General features: G+C 46.3%; 1 protein-coding gene across 3 annotated transcripts in view; it reads left to right on the forward strand.

Annotated features, from left to right (window-relative positions):
- LOC139236670 (charged multivesicular body protein 3) overlaps positions 1–20,169 on the forward strand; it is a 173,051-nt gene that overhangs the window by 32,493 nt on the left and 120,389 nt on the right. For 2 of the 3 annotated variants that reach the window (XM_070866848.1, XM_070866845.1), the window contains exon 1: positions 17,108–17,706. The exons of the other annotated variant lie outside the window; for it this stretch is intronic. In XM_070866848.1, the coding sequence (XP_070722949.1) occupies positions 17,481–17,706 (226 nt within the window). In that variant the 5' untranslated portion in view covers positions 17,108–17,480. Of the gene's footprint in view, positions 1–17,107; positions 17,707–20,169 lie in introns of those variants that run through there. 3 annotated transcript variants of the gene reach the window in all.

Here is a 20,169-nt window from a genome sequence, read left to right on the forward strand (position 1 = left end):
CTGAAATGTCTCAAAGGGACCTTCGGGTAGGGGCGTTTCACCCCAATCACAGGGCACTCCCTTCGCTGGATTATGTTGCTGGCAAACCAGGCAACGACTACTGATGTTCTGGGCGAGCGCCTGGAGTCTAGGGTGCCACCAAGTAGCCAAAAGTGTATCACTCGTGGTTCTTGCTCCACAATGAGTAGCAAAATGCATACATTCAATAACCCATAGAGCCAACTCGTCAGACATGCAAGTCTGTTCCGCGGGAGTGGTCCAGAGTTTAGAAACATTGTCATAAGTACATGCATAATATTTCCACAACAGTTTATCTTTTTCAGGAGCGTCCTCCTGTGCTTTTATAACATCTTGGATGGTTGGCATTGGTTTTTCCAAGGCTAACTTATCCTTCGCAGGATTTTTTAGTCTGACTCATCATTTTGGGCACTACCATCTGTTGGTCACGAGAGGCCTGTTTAGCCTCTTTGGCAGCACAGTGGTTCCCTATATCAACCGGGGATTTTCCAGTGGTGTGGGTGGTACATTTAACAACGGCAATGTGCTTGGGGAGCATGAGGGCTTGCAAGAAATCAGATACTAGTTGCTTATGGGATATCTCATTCCCCTGTGAGGTTAGGAATCCCCTATTTTTCCATAATTGTCCGAAATCATGGGCCACCCCAAAGGCATACCTAGAGTCGGTATAGATATTGACTTTGAGATCTTTGGCCAAGATACAGGCTCGGGTGAGGGCGAATAGTTCAGCTTGTTGGGCAGAATAGGCGGTTTCAAAAGCGGCAGATTCCAAGACCTGATTCTCCTGTTTTACTATGGCGTATCCTGAGATTCGTGTACCTTCTGGATTAATAGACGAACTTCCGTCAACATATATAATACAGTCTGGATCTTCCATTGGTACATCAACTAAATCTTCCCTGACTGATGAGGCCTCTTGAATTAAAGATAAACAATCATGACTGGGTTCTTCCTCATCTTGGGGCGGCTCAGTAAGAAAACAGGCCGGATTAATTGCAGCACAGTGCCGAAAGGTCAGCTTAGGATTGTTTAGTAAGTAGATCTCATATCTGCTTTGCCTGGCCATGGTAAGGTGTTGAGTCTGCAGTTGGCCCAGGAGGGCAGCTACGGAGTGAGAGGTGTTAAGACAACAGTAGCACAGTCTTTCAGAATTGTCCAATACAGTTGAAAGGGCCGGTCATAGAGGGGCCGGCCCAAAGCCGGAGCTTGCAGCAGGGCTGTCTTTAGTTCCTTAAAGGCTTGGACGTCTGCAGTTTCTATTTCAAAGCTGCCATACTTATTTGTATATGGGGATGAGGTGCTTAGTCATCAGGGCAACATTAGGGATCCAGGATCTGCAGTAATTGATCATCCCCAACCACTGTCGCATTTGTTTAGCCGTGCTAGGGACTGGAAACTGGCAAATTGATTCGACTCGGCTAGCCTCCAAAGCTCGGTGGTTACTCAGTATTGTCTGTGATTTCAGTGGGTACCGTCGGATAAGGGCCAGTCCACATTGCCCTGCACTGGGATCTCAATCGGATCAATGGGAGTATAACCCACTTGGGAGGGGTCCTCTGCCCACACATGAGGATCCACATAGTCAGGTATGTCAAGAGCCAGTATGATGCTGCAGAGTCGTTAAGACCTTCTCTGGGTCCCCGTGGAATTGGACTGTTCGGCCATGTTTTACAATTTGCACATCCCGGCTGGTACGGTCAGCCTCATCTATAGCCTGGCACACCATAACTCCCAAATCTTTAGCGTGGTGGGGAGGTAATACTTCACGAGTAATATGTGGTGCCACCGTTGGGGGCTGTCCATTTCCACAAAATCTGCCTTCCCTTCCGGTCCAGTCACTCTAGCCCTTAATAGAATTTCCTTCACTTCCCCTTCGTGATCCTGATAAAAGTTCTGCAGGTCCTGATTCTTTCCACTGGGATCGTATGCTAGGGTCACATGATAGGGTGCCTGCGGCAGGTCCAGAGACCACCACTGAGGGGTTCTACTGGTATAATACTGCCGCTTAAGGGTTCCCTGTTTTACAATAATCCCATCATCTCCACACTCCAAATGCAACTGGAATTTGCAGAGGAGGTCTCTAGCCATCAAATTACAGTCCGGATTGGTTGTGATAACAAATCGATGTTCCACCGATTCTTCCTGGTAACCCATTTTAACCGGTTCTGACACCGGGAATGTAGAGACTTGTCCCAGGAATCCTGACAGTCCCTGTGTTTCAGTGAAGGCGGGGAGTTTAAGCTTTGATTGTACAGAAGACATGAAGGCTCCCGTATCTATCAAGAAGGGTTGCCACTCATTCCGAATTTTTAACAATATCATCGGTTCGTCATCCGGGGAGGGTCCCTGCACAATCAAGCTGCGTAGTCAATACAAATCGGGGGACGGTTGGCCAAAGGGGTTCTGGGAGAAGTTAGTGTAAGATCCCCGTCCTCTCCCCCCTTGCCCCCCTCCTCTTCCTCTTCCTTTTCCGTGCTGACGGGAGGGACAATTTCTATTCCAATGTCCTTCTTGCCCACAAATAAAGCATCCATCTCGTCTTTCCCAGCCCCGACCTCTTCCCATACCAGGCTGGGGACAGTAGGGCGGTCCGTAATTAGCAGGGCCCGGGCCATTTGGGTGTTTGATATAACCATATCCCTGTTTATCCACCCAACCCTGCACGCAATACTGCGGTTCCATCTGGTATCCCCTTGGGTCAGGTTTTGGTCCTTCCACCCGAGGCGGCTCCATACTGATGGGCTTCTGAAGGGTCGTGGTGAGAGCATTAAAGATAGCGTTTAGGGGTCCTGGACATCGTTAGGGTGAGCAACCACCAATGCATCATGAGTAGCACGTCCTAGGTGAGTTAGAAATCGGGCATGCTCAGTTGGGCTCAGGGTTTGCTTTACCAGGGCCCACAGGTCCCTTGATTCTGCATTATATCCATGCATGTCGAGGTCAGGGTTAAGTTGGGTTTGTGGATCCCTTTCAGCTTATTTATCTTAGCCTTTTAACTCTTCAATTTGTTTTGTTTGAGTATCTATTTCTTTATTGTATCAGGCAAGTATTATTACATAAGCTAGTTCTGTTTTTATTTTTATTCTGACTATCGCACCATTCCTCTGTTAGGTGAGTCTTTTTTCTATTAAGAAATCCAAATTGATAATGTTCAGTATGAAACGGCTTTTAATGGAAAGGGTTAACTCCTTTACAGGTTTGTAAGAAGACCTGATGTCATTACGTGACTTCACGTAACCATCTGAAAAAAAATCTTTTCATCAGGAAAGGCAGCATTTGATTAAACTCCAATATTTTTTTAACTTCTTATTCAAGTACTTGCCAAAGATATATTTTTTTAATTGATTTAAAACGAGACCACACATTTGTTTACTGAAATTCAATTTCGTCATCAGCCTCGGTCAACGCAAAGCCAACCATTTTAACTAAGTAGTCTATCGATACCTTTATCAGAGGTCCCAGTGGAACTCTGAGTACGTTTCTCGTGCGTGCACTCTTTAAGACGTCTACGGTTTTTAATATGTCCTCCTTCTGTCAATGAAAGCCCTAATTTAATGGAGTTTTTCTGCCAACTCGACAGGAGTGATTTTTTTTAGACTTATCTCAATTGTTCCAGCCTCAAGGTCGTGTTATTTAATATAATATTTTTTTGAATCCTTTTGAATCCATCTCAGTTGTTTTGCTGTGCCTTCTCTGAATGTTTTCTTTCGACAAGTAAGTGAGCATGTCAAATCCTTTTTTTTTTAACCACCGGGACCATGTATTTTTTTCTTTTTTTTTACTCAACAAACCTATCCTTTGTGCATTTCCTGGCTCCGTAACTTATCATCCGAATATACGTAATTCAATAAGGTTCACACTCTTAAACTTCCCACATACAGGACAACACTACGAAGGGTTTAAAAAAAAGTTTCATTCTGTTTGAAAAAGTGGGTGGAGCTAAAACAAACCACAACTCCCCGGCTTTTTTTTTACACAGTAAAAATCACACAAGCATTTCTCATTTAAAACAAACGTTCACAAGAGTCTCTTTTCTTTCCTATTAATTTTTGGATCCATGATTGATCATCTATCCCTATCTAGCTCTAACTATCCCTACTTTCCGTGTCGCCGCACGGATCTACTTGGGCCTCGAATCCACACAGACACTGGGCCTCGAACCCAGGCAGGCTCTGGGCCTCGAACCCAGGCAGACATACCTATTCTAACCTATCTTTCCAAGTCGCCGCTTGGTTTGCATCACCGCGCAAGACTTACCTATTCTAACCTATCTTTCCAAGTCGCCGCTTGGTTTGCGTCACCGCGCAATACTTACCTATTCTAACCTATCTTTCCAAGTCGCCGCTTGGTTTGCGTCACCGCGCAATTTCCCTATCTCTATCCCTATTCTAAGTTTGAAAGGTATTCACCAGATTGTCCTGGATCTCGTTCAGACACTACCTGAGAACCAGCGAGTGGCTAAACTTTCCTCAGACTTTTGAAACCGGGGGAAACTGGAGCAGTATTGAAATCATACTCACTCCAGTGGCCACTTTCCCCTCGTCTCGTCCAAGGCTAGTCTGGCTCTTAATTCGCAAGTTTTCGGCAGTCGTCCGTTGTGATCCCACTTCTGACACCAAATGTTGATTTCTGGATTCTTTTACCTCAATCTGGTTCAGCAAAATTACTGAAACGAATAATGTTTGTGCTTTAAACAAAGCAAGCTTTTATTTAAAAAGCAAATCCCGATCGGGGACCTTATCAGACAGAAGGAATGCAACTCTGATAGAACGCACCCACTTCCTCCGGACAAAGTGACGTTACATTGTAAAGGGACAACGGTTATACATTTCCGGCAAAAGATAACAAGATAGGGCTAGAGTGACATTCTAGTTCAGCCTATCCTCTTTGATCCCTCTTTCCCTTTGTCCACTCATAAGCCGACCTAAGTATGGTCTGATTTTAAACAAAGACCTTCTGTTAATGTTTCAGGTTAATAACATGATTTAATAAGACCTTGAGGTTTTTCTGCAAGCTGTGGGTTTTGTTTCAATATGCGTTAGTGTTGTAACATATCGCAGTCTCGAGTCTGAGATGTCATGGCTATTCCTCCATGAATTCTTTGTTAGCTTATACTCTCCCTATATAATTCCCACATTCTCAACTTCTCGACTTTATACATTTTTAAACATTCTGGTGGCGGTGGAATGTTGGTTACAAGGTGTTGCATACAAAACATCACTCCTCCCCCCCGCCAAAATCAATAGTACACTTATTTACAGGGTGAGACGTTCTGGGGCTTTCCGCTCCCTAGTCAATCGTCTCGGTACAAACACAGATGCAGGTGAGTTGGCTGGGCGTTCGCTGGGCTGCCGCACAGCTGGCCTTACTGGCCTGCTGGGATGATGAGTTCAGCTTCGCGGTCAACCGTGATGTCGGTTGCCACTTGTGTGTGTATCGGAGGGTCGAAGTTGGTGGTGTCCTCTTCAGGTTGCTCGTGGCTGTCTGTGAATCGCACTTTGGTTTTGTCCAAATGCTTTCTGCAAGTTAGTCCATTTGCAAGTTTGACCTCAAACACCCTGCTCCCTTCTTTGGCTACGATAGTGCCAGCAAGCCATTTGGGACCATGTCCATAGTTGAGTACAAATACAGGGTCATTAACTTCAATATCGCGTGACAAATTTGTGCGCTCATGGTACGTGCTTTGTTGATGTCGCCTGCCCTCAACATGATCATGGAGATCAGGGTGGACTAGAGAGAGCCCTTTTCATGAGCAGTTCTGCAGGGGGAACCCCGGTGAGCGAGTGGGGTCTTGTGCGGTAGCTGAGCAGGACTCGGGACAGGCGGGTAATATGTCCTTACTAGACAGTACAAATGCACATGAGGCCCATACGAGAGAGAAGCTCACTCTGTGACCAGTAACCTTTGTTAGCCAGCACTGAAGTGGAGAAGATGGGTGGAGCTTCCACTTTTATACCTGAAAGTCCAGGTTAGGAGTGTCTCCCACAAGTTCACCACCTGGTGGTCAGTGTTCTCATGGTGTACAACTTAGGTCAGTTTATACATGGATTACAATAACAGTAGAATACATGACATCACCTCCCCGCCGCCCCCCCCCCCCCCAAAGTCTTATTGAGATCACAGGTTAAGTCTCTCTGGTGGTTTACGCTCCCTTGTAGAGTGCCTGAGTTGGGGCTCCAGTTGTTGGGCGCTGGCCTGAGTATCTGCTGTTTGCGGTGCCTCAGGCCTGTCCGGACTGCCCACTGTGACTGGGCTCTCCTCCACTTCATTCCCGTGTTCGGTCACCTGTGGTGGAGTGAAATCTACAACGTGTTCTTCCTCTGCTTCTTCTATGGGGTTGCTGAAACTCCTTTTTGTTTGATCCACGTGTTTGCAGCAGATTTGTCCATTGGTAAGTTTAACTACCATAATCCTATTCCCCTCTTTGGCAATCACAGTGCCTGTGAGCCATTTGGGCCCTGCAGCGTAGTTGAGGACAAAGACAGGGTCATTGACATCAATACATCGCGCCCTCGCATTCCCGTCATTGTAGTCACATTGTGACCGGTGCCTGCTCTCAACAATTTCTATCATGGTGGGGTGTATAAGGGATAACCTGGTTTTGAGCATCCTTTTCATTAGCAGCTCTGCAGGTGGAACCCCTGTGAGTGAGTGTGGTCGGGATCTATTGGCCAACAGGAGGCGTGATAAGCGGCTTTGTAGGGAATGCCCTTGGATTCTGAGCATCCCCTGTTTGATTATCTGCACTGCTCGTTCCACCTGGCTGTTTGAGGCCAGCTTGAACAGTGCCATTCTGACATGGTTGTCACCATTTCCTGCCATGAAGTCCTGGAATTCAATGCTTGTAAAGCATGGGCCATTGTCGCTGACCAAGACGTCCGGTAGGCCATGGGTGGCGAACATTGCCCGTAGACTTTCTACCGTGGCAGAGGATGTGCTTGAATTGAGAATGTCGCACTCGGTCCATTTGGAATAGACGTCTACTACAACCAAAAACATTTAACCCATGAAAGGACCTGCGTAGTCCACATGGATGCATGACCATGGCTTGGCGGGCCAGGACCAGGGGCTAAGGAGGGCTTCCCTGGGCGCATTGCCAGCTGGGCACACGTGTTGCAGCTGCGAACACAAAGTTCCAGGTCTGCATCTATCCCTGGCCATCAAACGTGTGACCTGGCAATTGCTTTCATCATGACAATGCCCGGTGCTCATTGTGGAGTTCTCGGATGAACGCCTCTCTGCCCATCTGGGGCATGACTACTCAGTTTCCCCATAGTAGGCAATCGGCCTGAATCGAGAGTTCATCCTTGCGCCTGTGAAATGGTTTAAATTCCTGAGGCCATGCCCCGTACGTGGCTGCCCAGTCCCCATTCAGGACACATTTCATGACTAAAGACAGTAGCGGGTCTCTATTTGTCCAGACTTTGATCTGACGGGCTGTCACGGGTGAGCCTTCGCTTTCGAAAGCTTCAACAGCCATGACCATCTCGGCAGCATGCTCGGTTGCCCCCTCGGTGGTAGCTAGTGGGAGGCTGCTGAGTGCATCGGCGCAGTTTTCAGTGCCCGGTCTGTACCGAATGGTATAGTCACAGGCGGCTAACGTAAGTGCCCACCTCTGTATTCGGGCTGAAACATTTGCATTTATGGCCTTGTTGCCGGCCAAAAGGGACGTTAGGGGTTTGTGATCTGTCTCCAGCTCAAATTTCCTGCCAAACAGGTACTGGTGCATTTTTTTTAACTGCATATACACATGCAAGCGCTTCCTTTTCTACCATCCCGTAGCCCCTTTCTGCCTGGGACAGGCTTCTGGAGGCATAAGCTACCGGCTGTAACTGACCCTTGGCATTAACATGCAGAAACACACACCCGAGCCCATAGGACGACGCATCACACGTAAAAACAAGTTTCATACATGGGTCATATAGCATTAACAGATTGTTGGAGCATAACAAATTGCGTGCTCTATCAAAAGCCCTTTCCTGGCTGTCCCCTCAGACCCATTCGCGACCTTTGCGTAGGAGCACGTGTAGCAGCTTTAACACCGTGCTCAATTTGGGAAGAAAGTTACCAAAATAGTTCAGGAGCCCCAGGAATGAACGCAGCTCCGTCTTGTTACGGGGTCTGGGTGCTCTCTGGATCACTTCCATTTTGGACGCGGTAGGTCTGATCCCGTCTGCTGCTACCCTCATCTCCAGGAATTCTAACTCTGGAGCTAGGAAGACGCACTTAGCCTTTTTCAGTCGCAGACCTACCCGGTCCAGTCTGCGCAGCACCTCCTCCAGGTTGTGGAGGTGTTCTTCAGTATCGCAACCCATGATGAGGATGTCGTCTTGAAAAACCACCATCCTTGGAATCGACTTGAGGAGACTTTTTATGTTTCGTTGAAAGATTGCGTTGGCCGACCGAATCCCGAATGGACATCTGTTGTACTCAAACAACCCTGTGTGTGTCGTGATGGTGGTCAGCTTCTTCGACTCACTCGCCAGTTCCTGAGTCATGTAAGCTGAGGTCAGGTCCAATTTTGAAAAAAGTTTGCCACCGGATAGCGTCGCAAAGAGGTCCTCCGCTCTCGGTAGCAGGTACTGGTCTTGGAGTGACACCCGATTGATGGTGGCCTTGTAATCGCCACATATCCTGACCGACCCATCTGCCTTGAGCACTGGCACGATCAGGCTCACCCAGTCACTGAATTCGACTGACGAGATGATGCCTTCCCTCAGCAGGTGGTCCAATTCGCCTTCTATCTTTTCCCGCATCACGTACGGCACCGCTCTGGCCTTGTGGTGTACTGGCCTGGCGTCCGAGTTTATGTGAATCACTACCTTGGTCCCCATGAAAGTGCCAATGCCGGGTTGAAATAAATTTGTCCAGGACCTGTGAGCATGATATTCGTTCCACAGAAGAAATTGCATTGACATCACCTCATTTCCAGTTCATGACAGCAAGCCAACTCCTCCCCAGTATTGCGGGACCGTCCCCCGGGACAATCCAGAGTGGCAACCTGTTCTCCGAATCTTTGTGGGTCACGACTACCGTGGCCCGTAGCTGTGCGTCAATCAGCAATAATTTTGGCCTCCTGGCCTTGGACGCCCACAACTTGTCGAACTGTTTGATACTCATCAGGACTGGCTGGCCCCGTGTCTAGCTCCATTGATACTGGGATGCCATTGAGGAGCACTTTCATCATTATCAGTGGCATCCTGGTGTATGAACTGTACATGTGCTCCACATGAACTCGCTGAACTTCAGCTTCCAGCAATTTCCCCCAGTGTCCATTTGGCCTCGTATGGCTTACATCGGGCCCGTCCTCCTCGTACATCAACCTGGCTGCAGGCTTCCTGCACATACGCTTCAAGTGACCGCTGACGTTGCAGTTTCTGCAGGTATATTGCTGATACCTGCAAGCTCTGGCTGGGTGTTTGCCTTCACATCTTCAACATGAGCCGTTGTTGGAAACAAAAGGTCCATTACCAGTTGATCGTCTCTGACTGTCTCTGTAACGGTCCTTAAATGCACCATTGACAGGTGTTGATGGCCCCATTACTGGCCACATTGTCCCTTGCGATAGCACGAATCGCCGTTCAGCTAGCCATTGTCTCTGTTGAATTCCCCCTTTGGGTTCGACTACATGCTCTGTCTGCCTGGAGAACTGTGTGCCGTGTTAACCATGTTGACTCCCTATCCGTTTGCTGCATTTAAACCAAGATTTTTGTCAAACATCATTCTGGTCTCTTCTGCCCCTGAGATAAATGTCTGGGCCATCAAAGCCACTGTTTCCAGGGTCAAGTCTTTGGTCTCAATCAGTTTCCTGAAAACCCCAGCGTGCCCGATGCCCTCAATGAAAAATCTCGCAGCATCTCTGCTCTGCATGCATCTGGAAACTTACATAGGCTCGCCAGTCACCGGAGGTCTGCCACGAAGTCTGGAATGCTTTGCCCTTCTCACCACCAGTGCATGTAAAACCGGTGTCTCGCCATGTACATGCTGCTTGCCGGTTTAAAGTGTTCCCCGATCAACTTACTGAGCTCTTCAAAAGTCTTGTCCGCCGGCTTCTCTGGTGCTAGAAGGTCCTTCATCAGGGAGTACGTCCTGGATCCACAAACCGTCAGGAGATGAGCCCTGCGTTTGTCGACCGAATCCTGTCCCAACCATTCCTTAGTGACGAAACTTTGCTGTAGTCTCTCAATAAAATCGTCCCAATCATCACCAACACAGTACCTCTCATCTGTGCTGCTAATGGCCATGCTTGCGTGGTTTAAATCCCAGTTTCTCGTCGCCAATAATATGTCCTTACTATACAGTACAAATGCACACGAGGCCCATACTAGAGAGAAGGTCACTCTGTGACCAGTAACCTTTATTAGCCAGCACTGAAGTGGAGAAGATGGTTGGAGCTTCCCCTTTTATACCTGAAAGTCCAGGTTCGGAGTGTCTCCCACAAGTTCACCACCTAGTGGTCAGTGTTCTCACAGTGTACAACTTAGGTCAGTTTATACATGGATTACAATGACAGTTGAATACATGACAGCAGGTCTGCAAGGAGCCTTCCGACATGCATTTCAAGATTTGCTTGATGGTTTGGACTGCCTGTTCTGCCTGCCTATTAGATGCGGGCTTGACCGGGGCAGATGTGATGTGCTTGATACCATCGCGGGTCATAAATTCCTTGAATTCGACTCTGGTGAAGCACAGCCCGTTGTCGCTGAGAAGGAAATCAGGCAGGCCGTGCGTGGAAAACATGGCTCATAGGCTTTCGATGGTGGCAGTGGACATGCTTACAGACATTATTATACACTCAATGCATTTTGAATAAGCATCCACAACCACCAAGAACATTTTGCCTAGAAACTGGCCAGCGAAGTCAATGTGGATCCTAGACCACAGTTTGGAGGGCCATGACCACAAACTTAGTGGTGCCTCCCTGGGTCCATTGCTCAGTTGAGAGCAAGTGTTGCATTGGCTGACGCAAGACTCCAAATCTGAGTCGATGCTGGACCACCACACATGGGGTCTAGCTTTCATCATTACTATGCCTGGGTGAGTACTGTGTTGGTCACGTATGAACGTTTCCCTGCCTTTCTTAGGCAAAACCACGCGATTACCCCACAAAAGACAGTCCACCTGTATGGCCATTTCATCTTTGCGCCACTGGAACGGCTTGGTCTCTTCATGCATCTCCACTGGGATGCTGGACCAGCTCCCATGGAGGACACAGTTTTTTTACAAGAGACAGTAAAGGATCCTGTCTGGTCCAGGTCCTGATCTGGCGGGACGTAATGGGTGACTTTTCGTTTTCAAATGCATCCATCACCAAGAGCAAGTCTGCAGGCTGTGCCATTTCCACCCCAGTGGTGGGCAATGGTAGCCAACTGAGAGCATCAGTGCAGTTCTCTGTGCCTGGTCTGTGGCAAATTACATAGTTTTATGCTCATAGACAGCATGAGCGCCCATCTTTGGATGCGAACAGAGGCATTGGCATTAATACCTTTGATCTCTGAGAATAGCGATATGAGCGGCTTATGGTCAGTTTCTAACTCAAGCTTAAGCTCAAACAGATCCTGTGCATTTTTTTCACCCCGTGAACACATGCCGGAGATTCTTTTTCAATCATGCTGTAGGCCCTTTCGGCATTGGACAAACTCCTGAACGCATAAGCGACCAGTTGCAATGTTCCCAATTCGTTTGCTTGTTGTAACACAAACCCAACCCCATACGAAGATGCATCGCAAGCTAGCACTAAACGTTTACATGGGTCATACAGAACAAGCAGTTTGTTGGAATATAACAGATTTCTGGCTTTCTCAAAAGCAGTCTCTTGTGATTTCCCCCATATCTCCCTTACGTAGCAACACATGTAGAGTTCTAGCAAGGTGCTTAACCTGGGTAGGAAATTACCAAAATAATTGAGGAGTCCCAGGAACGACTACAGCTCCGTCACGTTCTGTGGTCTCACCGCATTCTTGATGGCCTCCATCTTGGCATCAGTGGGTCTGATGCCATCTGCCGCGATTCTTCTCCCTAAGAACTCAACCTCTGGCACCAGGACAACACACTTCGAGCGTTTCAACCTGAGTCCTACATGATCTAGCCGACTTAGAACCTCTTCCACGTTCTGCAAGTGTTCAATGGTGTCCCGACCTGTGATCAATATGTCGTCCTGGAAAACCACGGTGCGTGGAACCAACTTTAGCAGACTCTCCATGTTCTTTTGAAAAATAGTCGCGGCCGATCGAAAACCCCAAACCGGCATCTATTGTAGATGAACAGACCTTTGTGCGTGTTGATGCAGGTGAGGCCTTTCGAAGATTCCGCCAGCTCCTGCGCCATGTAGGCCGAGGTCAGGTCCAACATGGTGAACGTCTTCCCTCCTGCCAGCGTCGCAAAAAGGTCGTCTGCCTTGGGTAGCGGGTACTGGTCCTGCAACGAAAAACGGTTAATCATTACTTTATAGTCCCCACAAATTCTGACCATGCCATTGCTCTTGAGAACAGGAACAATCGGACTGGCCCACTCATTGAACTCAACCGGCGCGATGATGCCCTCTCATTGCAGCCTGTCCAGCTCGATCTCCACTTTCTCTCGCATCATGTATGGCACCGCACGTGTACCGGGAACCAAGTGGATCTGCACCTTCGCGCCAGAGAAATTTCCGATGCCTGGCTCAAACGACGGGAACTTGCTCAAAACCGTGTCGATGGACGAAAGCACTCGGATGTCGTCCCAGTTCCAGCGAATTTTTCCCAGCCAGCTTCTGCCGAACAGTGTGGGGCCATCTCCTGGTACAATCCATAGTGGTAGTTCGTGCACCGCTCCATCATAGGAGACTTTTATTGCTGCACTGCCAATTACAGGGATCCGCTCTTTCGTGTCAGTTCTCAGCTTGGTATGAATAGGGCTCAGCTTGGGCCTTTGTGCCTTGTTGCACCACAGCCTCTCGAAGGCCTTTTTGCTCATGATAGACTGACTCGCACCCGTGTCCAAGTCCATGGATACTGGAATTCCGTTCAGTTCAACTTTTAACATGATCGGTGGACATTTCGTGGTGAAGGTGTGTACCCGTACACTTTTGCCTCCTTGGTTCGAGTCTCTAGTTCAGTTTGATCCACCATGGATTGGTCTTCCTCTGCAACGTGATGGTTTGCAGGGTTTGCAGCTCATCGGCACTTTCGCTGGAGATGTCCCATTCTTCCACAGCCTTTGCACGCATAGTGTTTCAAGTGGCATTGGTGGGCTTGATGATCTCTTCCGCAGCACCAACAAGGTGTTAATTGCCTCACATTCACAATTGATGGTGAACTCTGAGTCATCTGAGGTCGTGCAGATGCATTCCTGCCTGAAAACGACGTTACTTTGTGTACAGTACCGATGCATCTTTATGCTGCGAAATTTGTTTGGTGTTATCGCTGGTGGACATAAATGCCTGGGCTATCGTTATGGCTTTGCTCAGATTCGGTGTTTCACCAGTCAATAGTTTGCGAAGGATAACCTCATGGCCAATGCCAAGTCTCTTTGCAAATTCGGTGGATTCCTGGAGCAAATGCTATGTGCTGCAAGGCACCTTAGTTCGGTGACACAGCTCGCCACTTCCTGGCCTTCAGACCATTGACATGTGTAAAATCGATACCTTGCCATTAGAACGCTCTCCTTCGGATTTGGGTGCTCCCGGACCAGTGTACACTGCTCTTCATACGATTTGGTTGTTGGTTTCACCGGAGCAAGAAGATTCTTCATTAGACCATAGGTGGTTGCCCGGCAGACGGTGAGGAGGATCGCCCTTCGTTTGGCTGTGTTCTCATCCCTTTCCAGCTCGTTGGCCACGAAGTATATTGCTTGAGTCGCTCCACGAAGGCTTCCCAATCATCACCTTCTGAGAATTTCTCCAGGATACAAACAGTTTTCAGCATTTCCGCGTGATGGTTTGTTATCACTTGTCGCCAGTTGTTACGTCTCAAATAAAGCAATGTGACTGAGTACTGTAGACTTGAGTAAGTGTAACCTTAGTCTCTTTATTCTGACTCCAAAGTGCTGGCATAGCATGGGAGGCCTGCTTATATGCAGTGCTCCCAAGAGATGCTGGGACTCCAACAGATGCACCCTCTGGTGGCGATAGAATGCTGGTTACAAGGTATTGCAAGCTCATCCCCAGAAATGGAGTTAGAGAAGTCAAGGAAGGGAAGAGTCGGAGATGGACCATGTGTAGGCGAGAGAGGAGTGGTAATTTGAAACAAAGTTGATTACATTTCCAGTTGGAGGTGAGAGCAGGAAGCAGCACTGATAGTCATAAAAGTACTGAAAAAGAGGGAGGGAGGGGACCCGAGTAGGACTGCAACAAAGAATGTTCCACGTATTCCACAAAAAGTCAGGCATAACCAGGACCCATACAGGTTTCCATAGCGACATCTTTTATTTGGAGGATGCAAGAAGTCAAAGCAGCAGTTGTTGTGTTTATATCTGTCAATAATCAAATGGTGGGTGCATGAAGTACATCAGATGCCCATTTACTATCGTATAGTAAGAAAGAAATGCATTTATATAGCGTCTTTCACGACCTCAGGATGTCCTAAAGTGCTTTATTCCAATGAAATATTTTTAAAGTGTGGTCATTTGTAATGTAGGAAATGCAACAAACAATTTGTACACAAAGGTCCCACAACAGCAGTGAGATGATCTGCTTTAGTGATATTGGTTGAGGGATAAATACTGACCAGAACACTAGGGAGAACTTCTCTGCTCTTTTGGCTAGTGTAATATAAGAAATAGGAGCAGGAGTAGGCCATACGGCCCCTTGAGCTAACGCGGAGGAAGAATGCAACATAACATGAGAAGACATTAAAACACTGGGCAGTTAAGTGATAAATGGACTTTAATATAGATAAATATGAGGTGATGCACTTTGGTAGTAGAAAATTGGAAAAATCACCTGCACCTTAGAAAATAAGAAACTGAATGGGGTAGAAGAGCAAAGGGATCTAGGGATACAGGTGAAAGCAGCATTAAAAGCAGCATCACAGGTTAACAAAACAATCAAAATTGCTAAAATAAAAAATTGGGATTTATTTCTAGGGGTATAAAAATCAAAATATAGTGAAGTTAAGTTAAACGTGTACAGGACCCTGGTCACACCACACTTAGAGTACTGTGCACAGATCTGGTCTCCATAGTATAAAAAGGACATCGAAGCACTGGAGAAAGTGCAATTTTTTTTAACCATGTGCCAGAACAGGGAAAGATTGAACAGGTTGGAGCTTTTATCTTTAGAAAAGACTTAAAGGTGACCTGATAGAGACTTTTAAAATGATGGATGAGTTGAACAGAGTAGACGTGGAGAGAATATTTTCACTTGCAGGAGAATCCAAAACTAGGGGCCATAAATACAAGGTAGTGGTTAGAAGGTGGAACTCGCTATCAGAGGAAGTGGTGGAGGCAAATAGTTTAAATGCTTTCAAAAGGAAACTAAACAAGTACATGAGAGAAAAAGGAATAGAAAGATATGCTGAAAGATGGAGATGAGGTAGATAGATGTGTGTGGAGTATAAACACAAGGACAGACCAAATGGCCTGTTTCCATGCTACATATTCTATCTATGGTCAACGTCCCCCAATGCATGGGTGACCAGCAAAAAAATACATACAAGCTGTGACCTGAATGTGCAACTTTCTAGATTGTGGCCACCGTTAAAGGAAAAAAAACCCTGCTCCATGTCAATCATGTCTCTCTTTCAGTCCCCTCTAAGCTAGAGGGTTAGAATCCTAGAAATTTACAGCACGGAAGGAGGCCACTTCGGCCCATTGTGTGTCCACGTCGGTTGACCAAGATCTATCCAGCCTAATCCCACTTTCCAGCCCTTGGTCTGTAGCCCTGTAGGTTATGGCACTTTAAATGCACATCCAAGTATCTTTTAAATGTAGTGAGGGTTCCTGCCTCAACCACCCTTTTAGGCAGTGAGTTCCAGACCCCCACCACCCTCTGGGTGAAGAAATTTCCCATCATATCTCCTCCAAACCTCCCCCAAATACTTTAAATCTATGCCACCTGGTTGTTGACCCCTCTACCAAGGGAAGCTGGTCCTTACTATCCACTCTATCCAGGCCCCTCATAATTTTATACACCTCAATCGGGACTCCCCTCAGCCTCCTCTGTTCCAAAGAAAACAGACCTAGCATTTCTAATCTTTTCTCATAGCCAAAATTCTCCAGTCCAGGCAACATTCTTGTAAATCTCCTCTGCACCCTTTCCAGTGCAATCACATATTTCCTGTAATGTTGTGACCAGAACTGCACACAGTACTCCAGCTGCAGCCGAACCAGTGTTTTATACAGTTCAAGCATAACCTCCTTGCTCTTGTATTCCATGCCTCGACTAATAAAGATAAGTTTTCCATATGTCTTCTTAACCACCTTATCTACCTAGCCTGCTACCTTCAGGGATCTGTGGACCCGCACTCTAAGGTCCCTTTGTTCCTCAAAAACACTTTTCAGTACCATTCCCTTGCCTCGTTTGACCTGGAGGGAAATAATCAGCAAGCAAGCAAGCAGCTGCAAGACCATTGTTAAAGAGAAAAAACCTTGCTCCATGTCAACCATGGTACTGTTCCATTTCTATCTAACTCTAATAAATAATTCAATTCAACCAAGTGCCCCTGTTATTAAAGGGGCGCAACCACTAGAACCTGCAAACTCACCAAAAACGTTTAAGAAAACCTAACAAATCAAATCAGAATTTGGTTTCCGGGGTAATGATGCACTGCAGTCCCTCCGGTGCCCAGCAGTCGCGGCGGGCCTCGAGCGTACTGATAGACACCGTGTGCTCCATCTCCAGGGACGCCCGGGCATGAATGTACCCGCAGAAAAGAGTCAGACGGGCTGAACGAACCCCGGGAACCTGATAATGGCCACCTTGGCTGGGCCCAGGAGCAATTTGATTTCCCCTCTATGCTGGAGGGTTGCGGCAAGCTAGCAGCAGCAGCCCTTCATTCACTCACTGCTGCTGCTGCCCAAACTCAATGTCGCCCGCGTCGCGCGTCATAAGGGAGCGTCAGCCTTGTGGTTATGTAAATGAACTGCGCGCGCCTCCTCCGGTGAGGTCAGCTGTTGTGTGCGCGTGCGCATGCCGCGCCTGTGGGCTGAGCGTCGGCACTGTGTGACCCGGGGCCCGGAAAATGGTGCTGCGCCGCGGCTCTGGGTGGGCCTGAATGTGGAGAGCGCGACGGCGATAAACACCAACCTAACAACAACAATAATAAAACACCGCGCGAGAGAGACAGTCGCCGTCAGAAATTTGAGAGAGACACACGCACACACACATTAATCGGGTTTGGTGAAGAGGGATTTGACACCGGGGAATATTCCAGAAGCGATTGAGATGCTCGTCGTGTCGGGGCGGCAGCTCCTGGAGTGCCCCGTTTAACGAGACAAGACGAGTCAAGTCATATCGCAAGCCCACCCACCACCGCCCGCTGAAGATGTGGCTCAAGCTCTTCTTCCTGCTCCTCTACTTCCTTGTCCTCTTCGTGCTGGCTCGCTTCTTCGAAGCCATCGTCTGGTACGAGACCGGGGTGTTCGCCACGCAGTTGGTGGATCCCGTGGCGCTGAGCTTCAAGAAGCTCCGGACCATCCTGGAGTGCCGGGGCATCTGCTACGCCGGCCTGCCCGAGAAGAAAGATGTGCGGGAGCTGGTGCAAAAATCAGGTACAGTCTAAAACCCCAGCAGGTTGAAAGGAGTTTCTGGCGAAAGGTCATCGACCTGATTCTCTTCCTCCCTCCACAAATGCTGAGTGTTTGCAGCACTTACTGTTTTTATTACGAAGAATCAGTCTGACGAAGGACCATTGACCCGAAACGTTAACTCTGTTTTCTCTCCACAGATGCTGCCTGACCTGCTGAGATTTCCAGCATTTTCTGTTTTTATGGCAGTGCTTTTTGTCGTTGAATATTTTCTGGATCTTGTGTCCCCCCCAAGACATTCATCCATCCACAAGAAATTGTTTAGCCATTTACTTAAATTTTAGTTTAGACATTTGTTTTTCTTTTTGTTGTTGGATATTTTCTGGACCTTGTACCCAGTCCCTAGTGTTTCTTTGCTTGATCTGTCCAGTGCTTGGATTTAGAGTGCCTCCTGTTGTTATTGGTACATCCCAAAGCACTTTGCGCAGTGAGTTGTTTGAGCTGCTGTTAAAGAAATATCTTGATGAAAAAAAATGTTTTGCAAATTTGCCTTTTTTTAGAATTTGGGTGGGGAAAATAATTGTGCATCATATTGGACATGATATCACCCACAAGTGGCATATTGTGTTAATGAGTCAACATAATTTTTTTTGTAAGATTGTATATTTTTAAATGTGTGCACCAGTGATGATTATTTGTTGCTTGGCAGCTTTAGATAGTCTGACTGAATGTGTGAACTTTATAGTATCGAGACCCATGAAATGATTGTGCCAGATCAGGGCTCTAAAGCTGATCAAGGGACCTAAATAGTTCAGAGGTATGCCGATGCCCATTTTTGAAAGTGGTTTAGGAAATTTATCCTAATAATGTACTGACCTATTTTAAAAATGCTAATATGCATGTATCCATTTCTTATTTCAAGTGATTTTTTTTTCCATTTAGTCTATTTTATAAATCAACCAATTTTGTGCTTTAGCTGGTGAAGTCATTTTTTGCATTTACATTTCGATTTAATTGTCAGTTTGAAAGCCCCAAATTATTGCAGTCTTTGATTATATTAAAGCTAGTTATGGTATGACGGATGGACAGAAAAAGTCAGTCTATAAATTTGTGGGGATTTTTCTTGTTTGTGTGGGAAGATGTAGCAAAATATTTTGTATTTTTGTGAAAAAAAAATGACCACAAACCTGCTGTAAAGACTACTGCAAACCATACTTTCTACATAAATGCTGTGTAGGTCACCGGGCCACACGCTGTTTAAATGATTAGAGACAAGTGATGGAATCAAAAAGGAAAAAGAGGGAAAAATGGAAAATTAAGAGTAACAGGATAAACGTACTGTTACGATTGCAGTGTTGGACTAGACATTTTCTGTAGGATCTAGGCGGGGTGGGCGGGTGGAATTTTACTTACCTGTCCAATTCACTTTTTATCAATGCAAGATTTAAAAAAAACGATTAAAAACATGTAATACGAAAGATAATGTACATACCTTCAAAAGATCTATTGAAAGGGTTAAGTAATATATTGTAATTCTGTGGTCGGATAAGTTATGTGTAGATCAAGTACAGATTGTTATCTGAAGTCAGCCCTTTTGTTGTTGTACATAATTGGCAATAAAGCATATGGGTACTGCACCTGTCCCAGGGTAAGCACTTGTTTTTGTACAGGTGTTTAGTTTCAATGTGCAGACCACAGGGAGCTAATTTAGTGTGATTTTTAGCAGCAGGTGTAATATACACATTACTATGGGAGGTTTTCGATGTTAAAAATACAAAGTAGGTGTAATTCTTCCAATCTCTTCGCCCCCACCCCCCAATGCCTGCAAAAAATTAGAGCCCAAAATAACTAAAATTACTTGTGTATGAATGAAAAATACTCTTTGCAGTTACAGCTATTATATCGAATGTTTGTTGGTAATAAAAGTTTAAATTGTTTATCATTTTCTACGGAAATATTTAGTCTCAAGTCTATTAAAATTGTAGCATTCCAAATGATTATGGACAGTAATAATGAACAGTTTAAGTTCTTTCTATAGTTTATTCCTTCCTTGCCTGTTGAAAACAGCAGGATGGGAAAATATTTTTTCCCCTGAAGCTGACTGTTTTAACTTTAGAGCGCAATACTTCCTGAAACACACTCTAATTATAGTAATACTAATGCAGAATTCCTTTTATTGTAATAAGAACCCCATGCTTTGGGAAAAAAAGCTTTAAGGTAAAACAAGTGCTTGCTGAGTTTTACCCCACTCATTCTCTTTCTGTTTGTAATTATTTTAACTTTTACTATTTTATTTCTATTTATTGCACTTAACTCTCCCTCCCCCACACCCCCGCCCCGAGAATAAGTTTAATATTTCCCACAGACCACTTTGGAGGTGGAAACCATATTAACATTGGGCTGTCTGTTTGGTTGAAAACTTTCCCAAGCCTGTTTTCTTTTCTCCAGCCATATGCCTATTTCAATCTTTAGACAGATCATAAATGA

This window comes from Pristiophorus japonicus, chromosome 2 (assembly GCF_044704955.1).
Source record: "Pristiophorus japonicus isolate sPriJap1 chromosome 2, sPriJap1.hap1, whole genome shotgun sequence".
Taxonomy (NCBI): domain Eukaryota; kingdom Metazoa; phylum Chordata; class Chondrichthyes; family Pristiophoridae; genus Pristiophorus; species Pristiophorus japonicus.